A 14,470-nucleotide genomic window follows, 5' to 3' on the forward strand; every position below is an offset into this window, starting at 1 on the left:
ATTAGGCTATTTTTTAATCATTTAAACCACCTTGAAATTGCGGAGCAATTTCTGCATAGTACATCTTCAACTAGCTATTTAGCAGTCTTATATGGTTTAGGGGTAGAAGCTGTTCGTGGTCCTGTTGTTTCCAGACCCATTTAGACATCTCTCCAGAAATGTAACGATAGTCCACAATTTAAATACATTTTAAGTGGTAAGAATAAATGCTAGAGTAGCCTATTATGCTTAAATGTAGGTCTCCCAAAACAGGTAGGCATATAACGCATCATTTTGACAAGCAATATTATTTTGTAGATTTAGACTGTTGCAAGGGACCTACGCAACAAATTCAAGGATTTTGGCAACATTCAAAATCCCTGGTTCTAGGAGGAGGGCTTAAATCAATCAGCGCTACCTTCAACCAATCCTGTTGACTGTGGGAGGAGACAAAATTGCAAGGGGGTGTGTCTCTAGACAGTACGCAGTCGCTTAGTACGGTATCCAACTCCGAGAGTAATGAATGGCATGAGCATTGCTTTACTATTTTTGACAAGCCATATCAATGCGCTACCTTGGAACATACGCTACCTAATATCGGTTTGAACTTTTATTCACATTTATTCACTAGGCATAAACCAGACAAGGAGAAGAAGAAGACCGAGTTGGACTAATTAGTCTACTACTAACTCGAATCAATAACCTAACTGCAAACTGACACAAGCTTCTACATTTTCATATTTGTCAATCCGAAAGGGATCTTGCTTCTGGACATGTGAATCAAAGGAGTTACTGCGAACCTCTGAAAATGAAGCTACTAGCATCGGTTCTGTGTTGCTTGGGCTTTCTGCTCACTTCTGCGCTGTTTCGGAGGATCTCTTCACAAGCAGGTGAGTGACAGTTCGGTGTCTGGCTGGCTGGTGCACAGCGCAAGAGGTTTGTGGCTACTCTTGTCACAACTGTCTGCGCGCTGCGCACTGAACAAGTAGTGTGTTGTATGCCTCTTCCAACAGTCCCCACACAATTTGGCCGTTTTGTTTACAAACTCTCTGGGTTGCCCTTCAAATTATCTATACCCACTATGTTGATTTTCGTTCATATCCGCTTTAAAATCACCCTGACTCTATCTAAGAACATTGAAGAGTAGCCTAAAGTAGCCCATACACTTCTCCTCTAAGTTAAAGAGGTCATATTGAGAAATATCAGTATATATTAGCTAGGTTATTCTATTGCCACAATGACAAACCATCCGAAATGAAAGAGTGACGTGTGTTTGGCTGGTAAAATTTCTGAATTCCTTATGTATTTCTCTCTAACGAAATTCGAGGAATCTCAACGGACAACATGTTTCTGCTCTCAGCCTCGAGCACAAGCACAGACAGAGAGCGGCACTGTTCATTTTTTTGAGAATAAGGAGCATTAAATCACCGACACACGTGTCCGTTGGCTTGAAAAAGAGCGGACATCACTGAGACTGAGACCAAGTCCACCATAGATTCCTGGCTCCTGCTTTATTCTCATCTCGCGTCGTCCGTCGCACTGTGAGAGTGGGTGGTGGGCATTTATAGTGGGCATTGGTCCGTCCGTCTGTGTGTGTGTGTTTTTGTTTTCTCAGACAACATTCGATTCCGGTAAATAAAAATCGTGTTTTGTTGGCTTTAGTTTACAAGTCGCAGGTACTTTTGTCACTTTGAAAAGGCACATTTGTTCTCTGAATTCACCTATCTATTAACTTTCTACTCATAGGTAATAACAGCAGCCGGCTATTATTATTAGTATTATTATTATTATTATTATTATTATTATTAGCCTAGTATTATTATCAGTTAGTAGTAGACTAGTTTTAGGCATAATAGTATAAAATAGCTTAGCCTATAGTAAAGCAAGTAGGCTAGTTGAGTGGTGTGCTAACGAGGGTATGACTCGTCTCAAACGTACAATACTATATACATTTGACTATGATCAGATTTTTAACACATCGCTCGCATGGTGCGCCGTGCTTGGAGCAGTGCAGCTTTTCACATGATGGTAGTCTATAGTATGAACCAGAGAGAAACACTCTCCGCTCCGCGCCAGGGAAGGGACTGAGAGCGCACGCTGATACACACAAACGCAACACACACGCATACACAGACGCACGCACAAACACAAACACACCCCGATATTTCAGAGTGGTTTTTCCGTTCAATATCTACTATGAACGATTTTTACACTCTTTAAAAACAAATAGGTTGTTATGTTGTTTAACATACAGTATTTGGCAGGTGTTTATCCCCTTCTGCATGTGCACTGGGTGTAGGGTTTCTGTCTCTGTCCAGTAGGTAGCATATACACCGCAGCTGGTCTTTTCAACTCTCGTTTAATATCGAATCACATATTCTAAGTAACCAATCCACCACAGCACCACTCTGTTCCGCGCGCCTCACATTCTATACAACCTGCATGCGGTGTGTTCAGAGCTACAGGCGCAATACAGCGCACCCGCACTGCCCCAGGGCGAGAAGACGTTGATTGAATTGTCTACTAAACAAAGAGAAGGGAGCAGGGAAGGGAAGAAATAAACCGTCGGCTGTATTCCTGATAAGACCCGTTTAATTGGTTAGCCCTAGTTCTTTTAAAATGTTATCTTTCACATTAGTAATTATTAGAACATTAGACCTATTATAACAATCAAATGTTGTAATCATCATGTGTAGTAATTTTGTCTAGCGAGCCTCCACTCCAGCCTGCCAGGCAATTACATACCTATATATTATAATGTTTTATTTATTTCTTTTACCAGGCAAATTCTTATTTACAATGAAGTCTTACACTGGCAAACCTGATCAACGCTGGGCCAATTCTGCACCGCCCTATGGGACTCCCAATCATGGCCTGTTGTGATACAGCCTGGAATCAAACCAGGATGTCTGTAGTGACACCTCTAGCACTGAGATGCAGTGCCTTAGACCGCTGCGCCACTCGGGAGCCCTCGGGATTGATTCATATATTTTCTGTATTGGAAAGAGGTTGTAGGCCTATGGCAATTGCGCTTCTATATATGTGATGGTTCAGCGGCTGCAGTTTGCTGAGAGCATTGTTATCCATAATGCCTTATTCTTATGCAGTTCAGTCTCAGTCAAGTAAATCCAACATCCTGCTTGACATAAAGAAGATATGTCTATCCTGTCAAGTTGCAGTGGGCTGTGCATTTAAATCAAGCAGTATTGTGACATTTAGAAGTTAACATAAAATGGTTGCATGGTGGTGGAAGAATACAAATATCAGTGTTAATCGGCTTACTTTGGATTAAATCCCCTCAAAGAGAAGATGGGACACAGAGAAGGAGAAACATCAGGATCATCATCCCAGAAATGAAACCCAAATATTGTCTCTCAAGGCTGGAGACCGTATATTAAAAAAAAAAACTTTAACAATTCAGTAGATAGCCTACCACTATGTGTGAGTCATTGTCTATTCAGTTTGCATGCGTATGTGTCCAGCGTGTGTGTGTGCAGTAGGAGTAGGCCTTGCCTGTGTATGATGTTGGACAGGCAAGAGGGACAGGCCAGAGGGACAGGCCAGAGGGACAGGCAAGATGGAGAGGCCAGAGGGACAGGCAGGTGAGAGAGACAGGCAGGAAAGACAGGTGAGAGGGACAGGCAGGAAGGACAGGTAAGGTGAGAGGGACAGGCAAGAGGGATAGGCCAGAGGGACAGGCCAGAGGGACAGGCCAGAGGGACAGGCAAGATGGAGAGGCCAGAGGGACAGGCAGGAGAGACAGGTGAGAGGGACAGGCAGGAAAACAGGTGAGAGGGACAGGAAGGAAGGACAGGTGGGTGAAGGTGAGAGGGACAGGCAAGAGGGATAGGCCAGAGGAACAGGCCAGAGAGACAGGCGAGTTGGAGAGGCCAGAGGGACAGGACAGAGGGACAGGCAAGATGGAGAGGCCAGAGGGACAGGCAGGAAAGACAGGTGAGAGGGACAGGCAGGAAGGACAGGTGAGGTGAGAGGGACAGACAAGAGGGCCAGACAGGCCAGGGGGACAGGCGAGATGGAGAGGCCAGAGGGACAGGCCAGAGGGACAGGCCAGTGGGACAGGTGAGAGGGACAGGCAGGAAGGACAGGCAGGAAGGACAGGTGAGGTGATAGGGAGAGGCCAGAGGGACATGCGAGATGGCGAGGCCAGAGGGACAGGCCAGAGGGACAGGCCAGAGGGACAGGCGAGATGGAGAGGCCAGAGGGACAGGCAGGAAAGACAGGTGAAAGGGACAGGCAGGAAGGACAGGTAAGGTGAGAGGGACAGGCCAGAGGGACAGGCGAGATGGCGAGGCCAGAGGGACAGGCCAGAGAACAGGCCAGAGGGACAGGCGAGATGGCGAGGCCAGAGGGACAGGCCAGAGGGACAGGCCAGAGGGACAGGCCAGAGAACAGGCCAGAGGGACAAGCCAGAGGGACAGGCCAGAGAACAGGCCAGAGGGACAGGTGAGATGGCGAGGCCAGAGGGACAGGCAGGAAAGACAGGTTAGAGGGACAGGCTGGAAGGACAGGTGAGGTGAGAGGGACAGGCAAAAGGGACAGACGAGAGGGACAGGCCAGAGGGACAGGCGAGATGGAGAGGCCAGAGGGACAGGCGAGAGGGAGAGGCTTACCTCAGCACTTGCCTCAGCACCTTTGCCATGTGTGCCTCTGGGTGTCCCGAAGTCCCACAGCTGAACCTCTGGCATGAAATACTTTACAGAGGGTGGTTACACTCTCCAGATTTGCTTGGCTGCGTCCGAAACGGTACTCTATAGAGGTAGGGCTCTTGTCAAAAGTATCCCATTTAGGCTATATGATGATGTAAGGTAGGCAGGTAGTCCATCGTGAAGGCTTTTATTTGCAAGGTGGTAATTTCAAGGTGCCAAACGTAGGTCTAACCTCATCACAGTATTTACAAAACAAAAAACAGGATGAAGAGCAACGTTACAGACCAGGCCTCATAATATGACTGTCCTCTGTCAGGCCAAATGACCGCATCAAAAAGTTAGGGTTGAAATACCTTTATCCATAATGCGTTTCGTTATGGAAATCAACCAATAAACAGGTGGGAATGCGCCACAACACAGTTAAACATGGGACTCACCTCCATTTTTCTGTCACAATCATTTCCGCAGTATCCGGTTTGGAGCGTGAAGTCACAAGCTCTGACGGTCTCTACTGCATAGCAACCTAGTAGTGCCAAAAGCCCTGGTCTGCCCTAGAAAGCCTATATAAATTACGATCGCCAGAATGGCCCAAATATCTTGTAGACGGACGTTTTGGACTCTAAAATGTTTATTATGATCAAGTTCGATACTTATGGTGAATTATTTTAAATAATTTATTTTGCTACAAATCGAGATAGGCTATTGAATTAAATAGTGATCCATTATAACTACTACATTTGTCTTCAAACAGGACCACATGCTGACACAGACCAATCACAGGCTCCTATGAGGAGGCTCTTGTCTTCATGCCATTGACCAGTGGTTTTCCATCCTGGTCCTGGGGACCGAAAGGCCTATCATTTTTTTAAACAAATGAATGAGTGAAAAGGTAGCCTAAATAGTTGCAATCATATTTCCATTAAGTTGTTTTAATATATGACTTATTGTCAACATAGGAGGCCTACTTGTAAGAGATCAGCTCCGTGACAAGTGAATAGATTAGGTTTCCATTTCAGACACGTTGTGTTTGCCATTTTTTCTCCCTTCAGATGCTGTTTGTTTTTGCTTGCTTTAAAAGAAGGGACATTTCCATTAAAGTAGGTAAAAATGTATGGAGTCTGAGTCCTATTAATATTTATTGAATTACAAAAAAAACTCACATTTAATTTGGAGCTTTATCAAGGGAAATGGAATGCAGTCTCTGCTTGGATGTTTTGATAATTTTTCATGAATCGTATTTTATGTTTGCCTAGGCCTATATCCCCCGGTAATTTTGGTTGTACTATGTTTGAAAAGCTATATCATTGTAATTAATGTACATTAAGGACACAACATGAAGGTAATTTCAAGTTTTCATGTTTTAATGTCTGGCATTAAGATGTCTTTGGTTCATATAGTGTCAATATTCTGACATTGGGTCATAGTGACCATATCACCAATTTACAACCAAGTAGCAATGTTGATAAACCATATCAGCAGTCCCTTTTACGCTGACTATCCCCACAAACAGAGACGACAGTAGATGAAATGACAAGGACAAGTTGTTTGGTTGATATTTGGTTGTTTTTTCTTATTACGCCAATCTTGAGTTCACAGTACATCTAAATGTTTACATGGTCTGACTGACTCAAGCAGGGAGTCTGGACAGCAGAGAATGGGAATGTATTTGGCTTGTGGCTTTCACAGTCTCTCAACTACGTCACTTGTATTACATGTGTTCCCCTCCATTTCTTTCTATCAAAGCAAAAAATAATGGTGTCATTTTCTGCCCACACGGCAATACACCACCGTCACACAAAGACCCTCTTATTCATTCCTCTAAAATCTTTGGCTATAAAGATGATGTGACCTCTGTGTCTCTGGCACTCAGCTGGAAGAATAGTGAGCTTTGATTCCCAGGCGATCCCCTCCGTAGCTCAGTGAAAGCAGACTAGCAGGTTCCTCAGTGAAAGCAGACTAGCGGGCTCCTCAGTGAAAGCAGACTAGCAGGCTGCTCAGTGAAAGCAGACTAGCAGGCTCCTCAGTGAAAGCAGACTAGCGGGCTCCTCAGTGAAAGCAGACTAGCTGGCTGCTCAGTGAAAGCAGACTAGCAGGCTCCTCAGTGAAAGCAGACTAGCTGGCTCCTCAGTGAAAGCAGACTAGCAGGCTCCTCAGTGAAAGCAGACTAGCAGGCTGCTCAGTAAAAGCAGACTAGCAGGCTCCTCAGTGAAAGCAGACTAGCGGGCTCCTCAGTGAAAGCAGACTAGCTGGCTGCTCAGTGAAAGCAGACTAGCAGGCTCCTCAGTGAAAGCAGACTAGCTGGCTCCTCAGTGAAAGCAGACTAGCAGGCTCCTCAGTGAAAGCAGACTAGCAGGCTGCTCAGTAAAAGCAGACTAGCAGGCTCCTCAGTGAAAGCAGACTAGCAGGCTCCTCAGTGAAAGCAGACTAGCAGGCTGCTCAGTAAAAGCAGACTAGCGGGCTCCTCAGTGAAAGCAGACTAGCTGGCTGCTCAGTGAAAGCAGACTAGCAGGCTCCTCAGTGAAAGCAGACTAGCAGGCTCCTCAGTGAAAGCAGACTAGCGGGCTCCTCAGTGAAAGCAGACTAGCGGGCTCCTCAGTGAAAGCAGACTAGCAGGCTGCTCAGTGAAAGCAGACTAGCAGGCTCCTCAGTGAAAGCAGACTAGCAGGCTGCTCAGTGAAAGCAGACTAGCAGGCTCCTCAGTGAAAGCAGACTAGCGGGCTCCTCAGTGAAAGCAGACTAGCTGGCTGCTCAGTAAAAGCAGACTAGCGGGCTCGTCAGTGAAAGCAGACTAGCGGGCTGCTCAGTGAAAGCAGACTAGCGGGCTGTCAGTGAAAGCAGACTAGAGGGCTGCTCAGTGAAAGCAGACTAGCGGGCTGCTCAGTGAAAGCAGACTAGCGGGCTGCTCAGTGAAAGCAGACTAGCGGGCTGCTCAGTGAAAGCAGACTAGCTGGCTGCTCAGTGAAAGCAGACTAGCTGGCTGCTCAGTGAAAGCAGACTAGCTGGCTGCTCAGTGAAAGCAGACTAGCAGGCTGCTCAGTGAAAGCAGACTAGCTGGCTGCTCAGTGAAAGCAGACTAGCAGGCTCCTCAGTGAAAGCAGACTAGCTGGCTGCTCAGTGAAAGCAGACTAGCTGGCTGCTCAGTGAAAGCAGACTAGCGGGCTGCTCAGTGAAAGCAGACTAGCGGGCTGCTCAGTGAAAGCAGACTAGCGGGCTGCTCAGTGAAAGCAGACTAGCGGGCTGCTCAGTGAAAGCAGACTAGCTGGCTGCTCAGTGAAAGCAGACTAGCTGGCTGCTCAGTGAAAGCAGACTAGCGGGCTCCTCAGTGAAAGCAGACTAGCTGGCTGCTCAGTGAAAGCAGACTAGCGGGCTGCTCAGTGAAAGCAGACTAGCGGGCTGCTCAGTGAAAGCAGACTAGCGGGCTGCTCAGTGAAAGCAGACTAGCTGGCTGCTCAGTGAAAGCAGACTAGCGGGCTGCTCAGTGAAAGCAGACTAGCGGGCTGCTCAGTGAAAGCAGACTAGCGGGCTGCTCAGTGAAAGCAGACTAGCTGGCTGCTCAGTGAAAGCAGACTAGCTGGCTGCTCAGTGAAAGCAGACTAGCAGGCTCCTCAGTGAAAGCAGACTAGCTGGCTGCTCAGTAAAAGCAGACTAGCTGGCTGCTCAGTGAAAGCAGACTAGCGGGCTGCTCAGTGAAAGCAGACTAGCGGGCTGCTCAGTAAAAGCAGACTAGCAGGCTCCTCAGTAAAAGCAGACTAGCTGGCTGCTCAGTGAAAGCAGACTAGCTGGGCTGCTCAGTGAAAGCAGACTAGCTGGCTGCTCAGTGAAAGCAGACTAGCTGGCTGCTCAGTGAAAGCAGACTAGCGGGCTGCTCAGTGAAAGCAGACTAGCTGGCTGCTCAGTGAAAGCAGACTAGCTGGCTGCTCAGTGAAAGCAGACTAGCAGGCTGCTCAGTGAAAGCAGACTAGCTGGCTGCTCAGTGAAAGCAGACTAGCGGGCTGCTCAGTAAAAGCAGACTAGCTGGCTGCTCAGTGAAAGCAGACTAGCGGGCTGCTCAGTGAAAGCAGACTAGCAGGCTCCTCAGTGAAAGCAGACTAGCTGGCTGCTTAGTGAAAGCAGACTAGCAGGCTCCTCAGTAAAAGCAGACTAGCGGGCTCCTCAGTGAAAGCAGACTAGCAGGCTCCTCAGTAAAAGCAGACTAGCGGGCTCCTCAGTGAAAGCAGACTAGCGGGCTCCTCAGTGAAAGCAGACTAGCTGGCTCCTCAGTGAAAGCAGACTAGCTGGCTCCTCAGTGAAAGCAGACTAGCTGGCTCCTCAGTGAAAGCAGACTAGCAGGCTCCTCAGTAAAAGCAGACTAGCGGGCTCCTCAGTGAAAGCAGACTAGCGGGCTCCTCAGTGAAAGCAGACTAGCGGGCTCCTCAGTGAAAGCAGACTAGCTGGCTGCTCAGTGAAAGCAGACTAGCTGGCTGCTCAGTGAAAGCAGACTAGCAGGCTCCTCAGTAAAAGCAGACTAGCGGGCTCCTCAGTGAAAGCAGACTAGCAGGCTCCTCAGTAAAAGCAGACTAGCGGGCTCCTCAGTGAAAGCAGACTAGCGGGCTCCTCAGTGAAAGCAGACTAGCGGGCTGCTCAGTGAAAGCAGACTAGCAGGCTCCTCAGTGAAAGCAGACTAGCGGGCTCCTCAGTGAAAGCAGACTAGCGGGCTGCTCAGTAAAAGCAGACTAGCTGGCTCCTCAGTGAAAGCAGACTAGCTGGCTCCTCAGTGAAAGCAGACTAGCGGGCTGCTCAGTGAAAGCAGACTAGCTGGCTCCTCAGTAAAAGCAGACTAGCGGGCTCCTCAGTGAAAGCAGACTAGCGGGCTGCTCAGTGAAAGCAGACTAGCGGGCTCCTCAGTGAAAGCAGACTAGCGGGCTCCTCAGTAAAAGCAGACTAGCGGGCTGCTCAGTGAAAGCAGACTAGAGGGCTGCTCAGTGAAAGCAGACTAGCGGGCTCCTCAGTAAAAGCAGACTAGCTGGCTCCTCAGTGAAAGCAGACTAGCTGGCTGCTCAGTGAAAGCAGACTAGCTGGCTGCTCAGTGAAAGCAGACTAGCGGGCTGCTCAGTGAAAGCAGACTAGCGGGCTGCTCAGTGAAAGCAGACTCGCGTGCTGCTCGTGAGGCGCTCTGTGCTAGCTGCTCTCTGCCCTCTGAGTTAAGTGTCTCAATCAGATGAGGAACATGCAATACACAAAACAACTGAAGAGCTGAAGAGAACAGTAAGAACAGTGACACCAGGATACTTTGGTGTGTGTTCGTGTGTGTGTGTGTGTGTGTGTGTGTGTGTGTGTGTGTGTATGTGTGTGTGTGTGTGTGTGTGTGTGTGTGTGTGTGTGTGTGTGTGTGTGTGTGTGTGTGTGTGTGTGTGTGTGTGTGTGTGTGTGTGTGTGTGTGTGTGTGTGTGTGTGTGTGTGTGTGTGTGTGTGTGTGTGTGTGTGTGTGTGTGTGTGTGTGTGTGTGTGTGTGTGTGTGTGTGTGTGTGTGTGTGTGTGTGTGTGTGTGTGTGTGTGTGTGTGTGTGTGTGTGTGTGTGTGTGTGTGTGTGTGTGTGTGTGTGTGTGTGTGTGTGTGTGTGTGTGTGTGTGTGTGTGTGTGTGTATGTGTATGTGTATGTGTGCGTGTGTGTGTGTGTGTGTGTGTGTGTGTGTGTGTGTGTGTAAAGTGGCTTATAAAGGGGGGGGTGGGGGGGGTGATAGGGCATAGATATAATGTTTGTTGGTTGTTTTCCCAGTATTAGATACAGTAAGTGTTGACACGAGAGAGAGAGGACATACATACAGTAGCCTAGCTGATATTTGGATCCCCATATACACTCACATACTGCGTGTGCAGTCGCTAGACGCACAAGGAGGGGCAGAGGATGATCATTTCTTCATAGAATTATGAGCACCATCCAAGCCCGAGGTCCACAGCGCTTTGTTTGGATGGTAATTCATCACATGTTGGTAATTCATCACATGTGGCTTAGGCCTACTGCCTCACATGAGATTGCAAATCATATATGTGAGATTATGGCTTAATCTGCTACCTGAGACAAATAGACTACTGTGCTTCTGATTAGGCCTTGTGAGTTCCCCTCTTTTGCAGTCTTTTTATTTCTCTCTCTCTCCTGTTCTTTTTCATAATGCTCTGTCTCTGGTCTCAGTAGTTCCACTCTCCTCTCTTTGAAAGTAAATCTTGTTTTTATTCGTTATTTACCCTGGTACATGCTCACAACATGGCCAGTCTTAGTGTGCCAGCTGGCTTTGTGTAGGAATTACAATTTACACTAACTGCAGGGTGTCTGAGTATGGGCTGAAAGCCAAGAATACTGCCCAGGGGTGCTAGGGATGCTCTTTCCCCTTTTCTGAATCTGTGTGTGTGTTTGTGTGTGCTTGTGCATGTGTGTGTGTGTGTGCACACGCGTGTTCATGCCTGTGTGTGTCTCTCAAGTCAAGTATTATCATCTTTTTCTTTTTACAGAGTATAATGATTTTGAGGGAAAATGTAAATGACATCAGCACATGTTTGCCAAGATGAATTTCTAATAGAATTTGGTCTCGGTGGTGGAATCAATTCTTCTTGTTTTAATTAGGATGTCTATTATATTATGGGGGAAGCCCTCCCACTGAGAGAAGCCAGCAGCACTGACACATCCTATATCCTACAGGCTTTATCTCGTTACTATATATGACCGCTGTCATACAGTACTAGGATGGCCAAAAAAAAGATTTTCCAGAAATCCTGGCTTGAGGATTCGATATTTTCTGTTTATTAATCCTTCCTGTTCTGCAAAACCTGGGATTTTTTGGGAAAGTACCCCTTACAGTACACTGGCTTACAGACATAGAGTATAGCAGCTGAATAAATTAGATCTCATGTACAGTACAGGAACTGCCAATTAGTGTTTATCCCATACCGGTAGCTAGCAGGCCTGCATTGCACCACACTGCTCTGCTTTGCACTGGTAAATATCGTCTTCTCTCTGTCTTTCTGTGTCTATGACATGTTCAGTACATTTAGTGTTATGACCCATCTTTCAATAGAGATTTATTCAAATGAGCAGGAACAATACAGATGTCTAGATCCTTCCAAATGCATCCATCTAGTGTGTGTGTGTGTGTGTGTGTGTGTGTGTGTGTGTGTGTGTGTGTGTGTGTGTGTGTGTGTACCAGAGGCTGAGGGACTGTCTGTCAGTTAGCAGGGTTGGCGGAGTGAATGGCCTTTTGACGAGTGTGTTGTGAAGGTTTAAACTGACAGGAGGGCTGGAAGGAGGGAGGACCAGGGGGGAGAGGGGAGGAGACAGAGGGGTGGGGGAGGAGACAGAGGGGTGAAGCCTCAATGGAGATTGACAGCATCAACTCTGGTAATCCACAGCCTCGTTCTCTTTCTATGACTGTTGCACTCGTCTATACAGTACTTCCCACACACTTTTCTCCTTTGTTTTCTTTGTGCGCTTCACAAAAGAGGAAATAATTAGAATGACAATGGAAATATGGCTAATCTCCTCTAAGACGCACTCATTAGCACAATGTTTAGAGTTAAATGTTCAGATAATTGTTGCCTTTATAATTTCTGGTCTCTCTCAACCTTGTTATTCCCTCTGAAGTGTCTGACAAGTCAGGGTGATTTGTTTTATTCTCTACTTTTTCTTTTCTCTCTCCCACTCTCCCTCCCTCTCCTCTTCCTTGGCTCCTTAATAATAGTGGGGAACAAATGAAAGAATAATAATAGGTTGGCAAACCCAACCATGGAAGCAGCTCACGCTCCGCTCCACCTTCTGAAGAGCGTTTCATGTGTTTCGTGTTGCGGGGGCGCTAAAGGGCACATTTCTCTCTTCTTTTTTTCTTTCTCTCTTCTTTCTTTTTCTCTTTCAGTAATCCCTGTTTTAAATTATTCATAGCTAATCTGCGTTTACAATGTAATTACAGCAGGGGCTTTGAGTGATATTGACTGCTTCAGGACAGCTGGAACGCTCACTTAAAGCTTCATCTTGATTTAGCCGATTTGTGTGTGCATGAATAAGTAGAACAACAAGGCAACGATGTGTAATTCTGCACGGTCAGTTAAGATAAAGCTGCTTTTAATGTGTCAGCAGGCAAACAGAGAACACCTAACATAGGAAAATGCTTTTTGTTTGTCTCTTCTCTTGCTCTTTCTCACTTTATCTCTCTCTTTCTCTATATCTCTCTCTCTTTCTCTCTCTCTCTCTCTCTTTCTCTATCTCTCTCTTTCTCTATCTCTCTCTTTTTCTCTCTTTCTCTATCTCTCTCTAACTCCCTCTCTCTATCTCTCTCTCTATCTCTCTCTATTTCTCTCTCTAACTCCCTCTCTCTAACTTCCTCTCTCTTTTAAACTTTCTTTCTCTCTAACTCTCTCTCAATTCAATTCAATGGCTTTATTGGCATGGGAAACATGTGTTAACATTGCCAAAGCAAGTGAGGTAGATAATATATAAAGTGAGTATATTTTTGTGTGCTCCAACTCTCTCTCTCTAACTCTCTCTCTCTTAAACTCCCTCTCTCTCTCTTAAACTCCCTCTCTCTCTCTTAAACTCCCTCTCTCTTAAACTCTCTCTCTCTCCCTCTCTCTCCCTCTCTTAAACTCCCTCTCTCTCTCTCTCTCTCTCACTCTTAAACTCCCTCTCTCTCTCTTAAACTCCCTCTCTCTCTCTCTCTCTCTCTCTCTCTCTCTCTGAAAATTGCATTTTCAATTTAAGGGGCTTCATTGTTATGGAAAACATACGTTTACATTGACAAAGCAAGTGAAATAGATAATAAACAAAAGTTAAATAAACAAAAAGTAATTAACATTGAATATTACACTCACAAATGTTCCAAAATAATAAAGACATTTCAAATGTCATATTATGTCTATATGCAGTGCTGTAATGATGTCCAAATAGTTTAAGTACAAAAGGGAAAATAAATAAATAAAAATATAGGTTGTATTTACAATGGTGTTTGTTCTTCACTGGTTGCCCTTTTCTTGTGGCAACAGGTCACAAATCTTGCTGCTGTGATGCACACTCTGGTGTTTTACCTAATAGATATGGGAGTTTATCAAATTGGATTTGTTTTCGCATTCTTTGTGGGTCTGTGTAATCTGAGGGAAATATGTGTCTCTAATATGGTCATACATTTGGCAGGAGGTTAGGAAGTGCAGCTCAGTTTCCACCTAATTTTGTAGGCAGTGTGCACATAGCCTGTCTTCTCTTGAGAGCCATGTAGGTCTTTCTCAAAAGCAAGACTATGCTCACTGAGTCTGTGCATAGTTAAACATTTCCTTCATTTTTTGTCAGTCACAGTGGTCAGGTATTCTGCCACTGTGTACTCTCGGTTGTGGGCCAAGTAGCATTCCAGTTTGCTCAGGTTTTTTAAATAAATTCTTTCCAATGTGTCAAGTAATTATCTTTTTGTTTTCTCATGATTTGGTTGGGTCTAATTGTGTTGCTGGTCTGGAGCTCTGTGGGGTCTGTTTGTGTTTATGAACAGAGCCCCCGGACCAGCTTGCCTAGGGGGCTCTTCTCCAGGTTCATCTCTCTGTAGGTGATGGCTTTGTTATGGAAGGTTTGGGAATCGCTTACTTTTAGGTGGTTGTAGAATTTAAAGACTCTTTGCTGGATTTTGATCATTAGCGGATATCGGCCTAATTCTGCTCTGCAGGTATTATTGGGTGTTTAACGTTGTACACCGAGGATATTTCTGCAGAATTCTTCATGCCTAGTCTCAATTTGGTGTTTGTCCCATTTGGTGAAGTATTGGGTGGTGAGTGGACCCCAGACCTCACAAGGGCAGTGGGTTCTTTAACTGATTCAAATA

General features: G+C 46.1%; 1 protein-coding gene across 1 annotated transcript in view; it reads left to right on the top strand.

Moving 5' to 3' along the window:
- The first annotated feature begins 487 nt into the window (after positions 1-487).
- Positions 488-14,470, top strand: part of LOC112238881 (receptor tyrosine-protein kinase erbB-4-like) — a 499,848-nt gene continuing 485,865 nt past the window's right edge. Inside the window, exon 1 of the mRNA XM_042320089.1 lies at positions 488-869. Within this exon, the coding sequence (XP_042176023.1) occupies positions 788-869 (82 nt within the window). The 5' untranslated portion in view covers positions 488-787. The remainder of the gene's footprint in view (positions 870-14,470) is intronic.

The sequence above is a fragment of the Oncorhynchus tshawytscha genome, linkage group LG03 (genome assembly GCF_018296145.1).
Source record: "Oncorhynchus tshawytscha isolate Ot180627B linkage group LG03, Otsh_v2.0, whole genome shotgun sequence".
Classification (NCBI taxonomy): domain Eukaryota; kingdom Metazoa; phylum Chordata; class Actinopteri; order Salmoniformes; family Salmonidae; genus Oncorhynchus; species Oncorhynchus tshawytscha.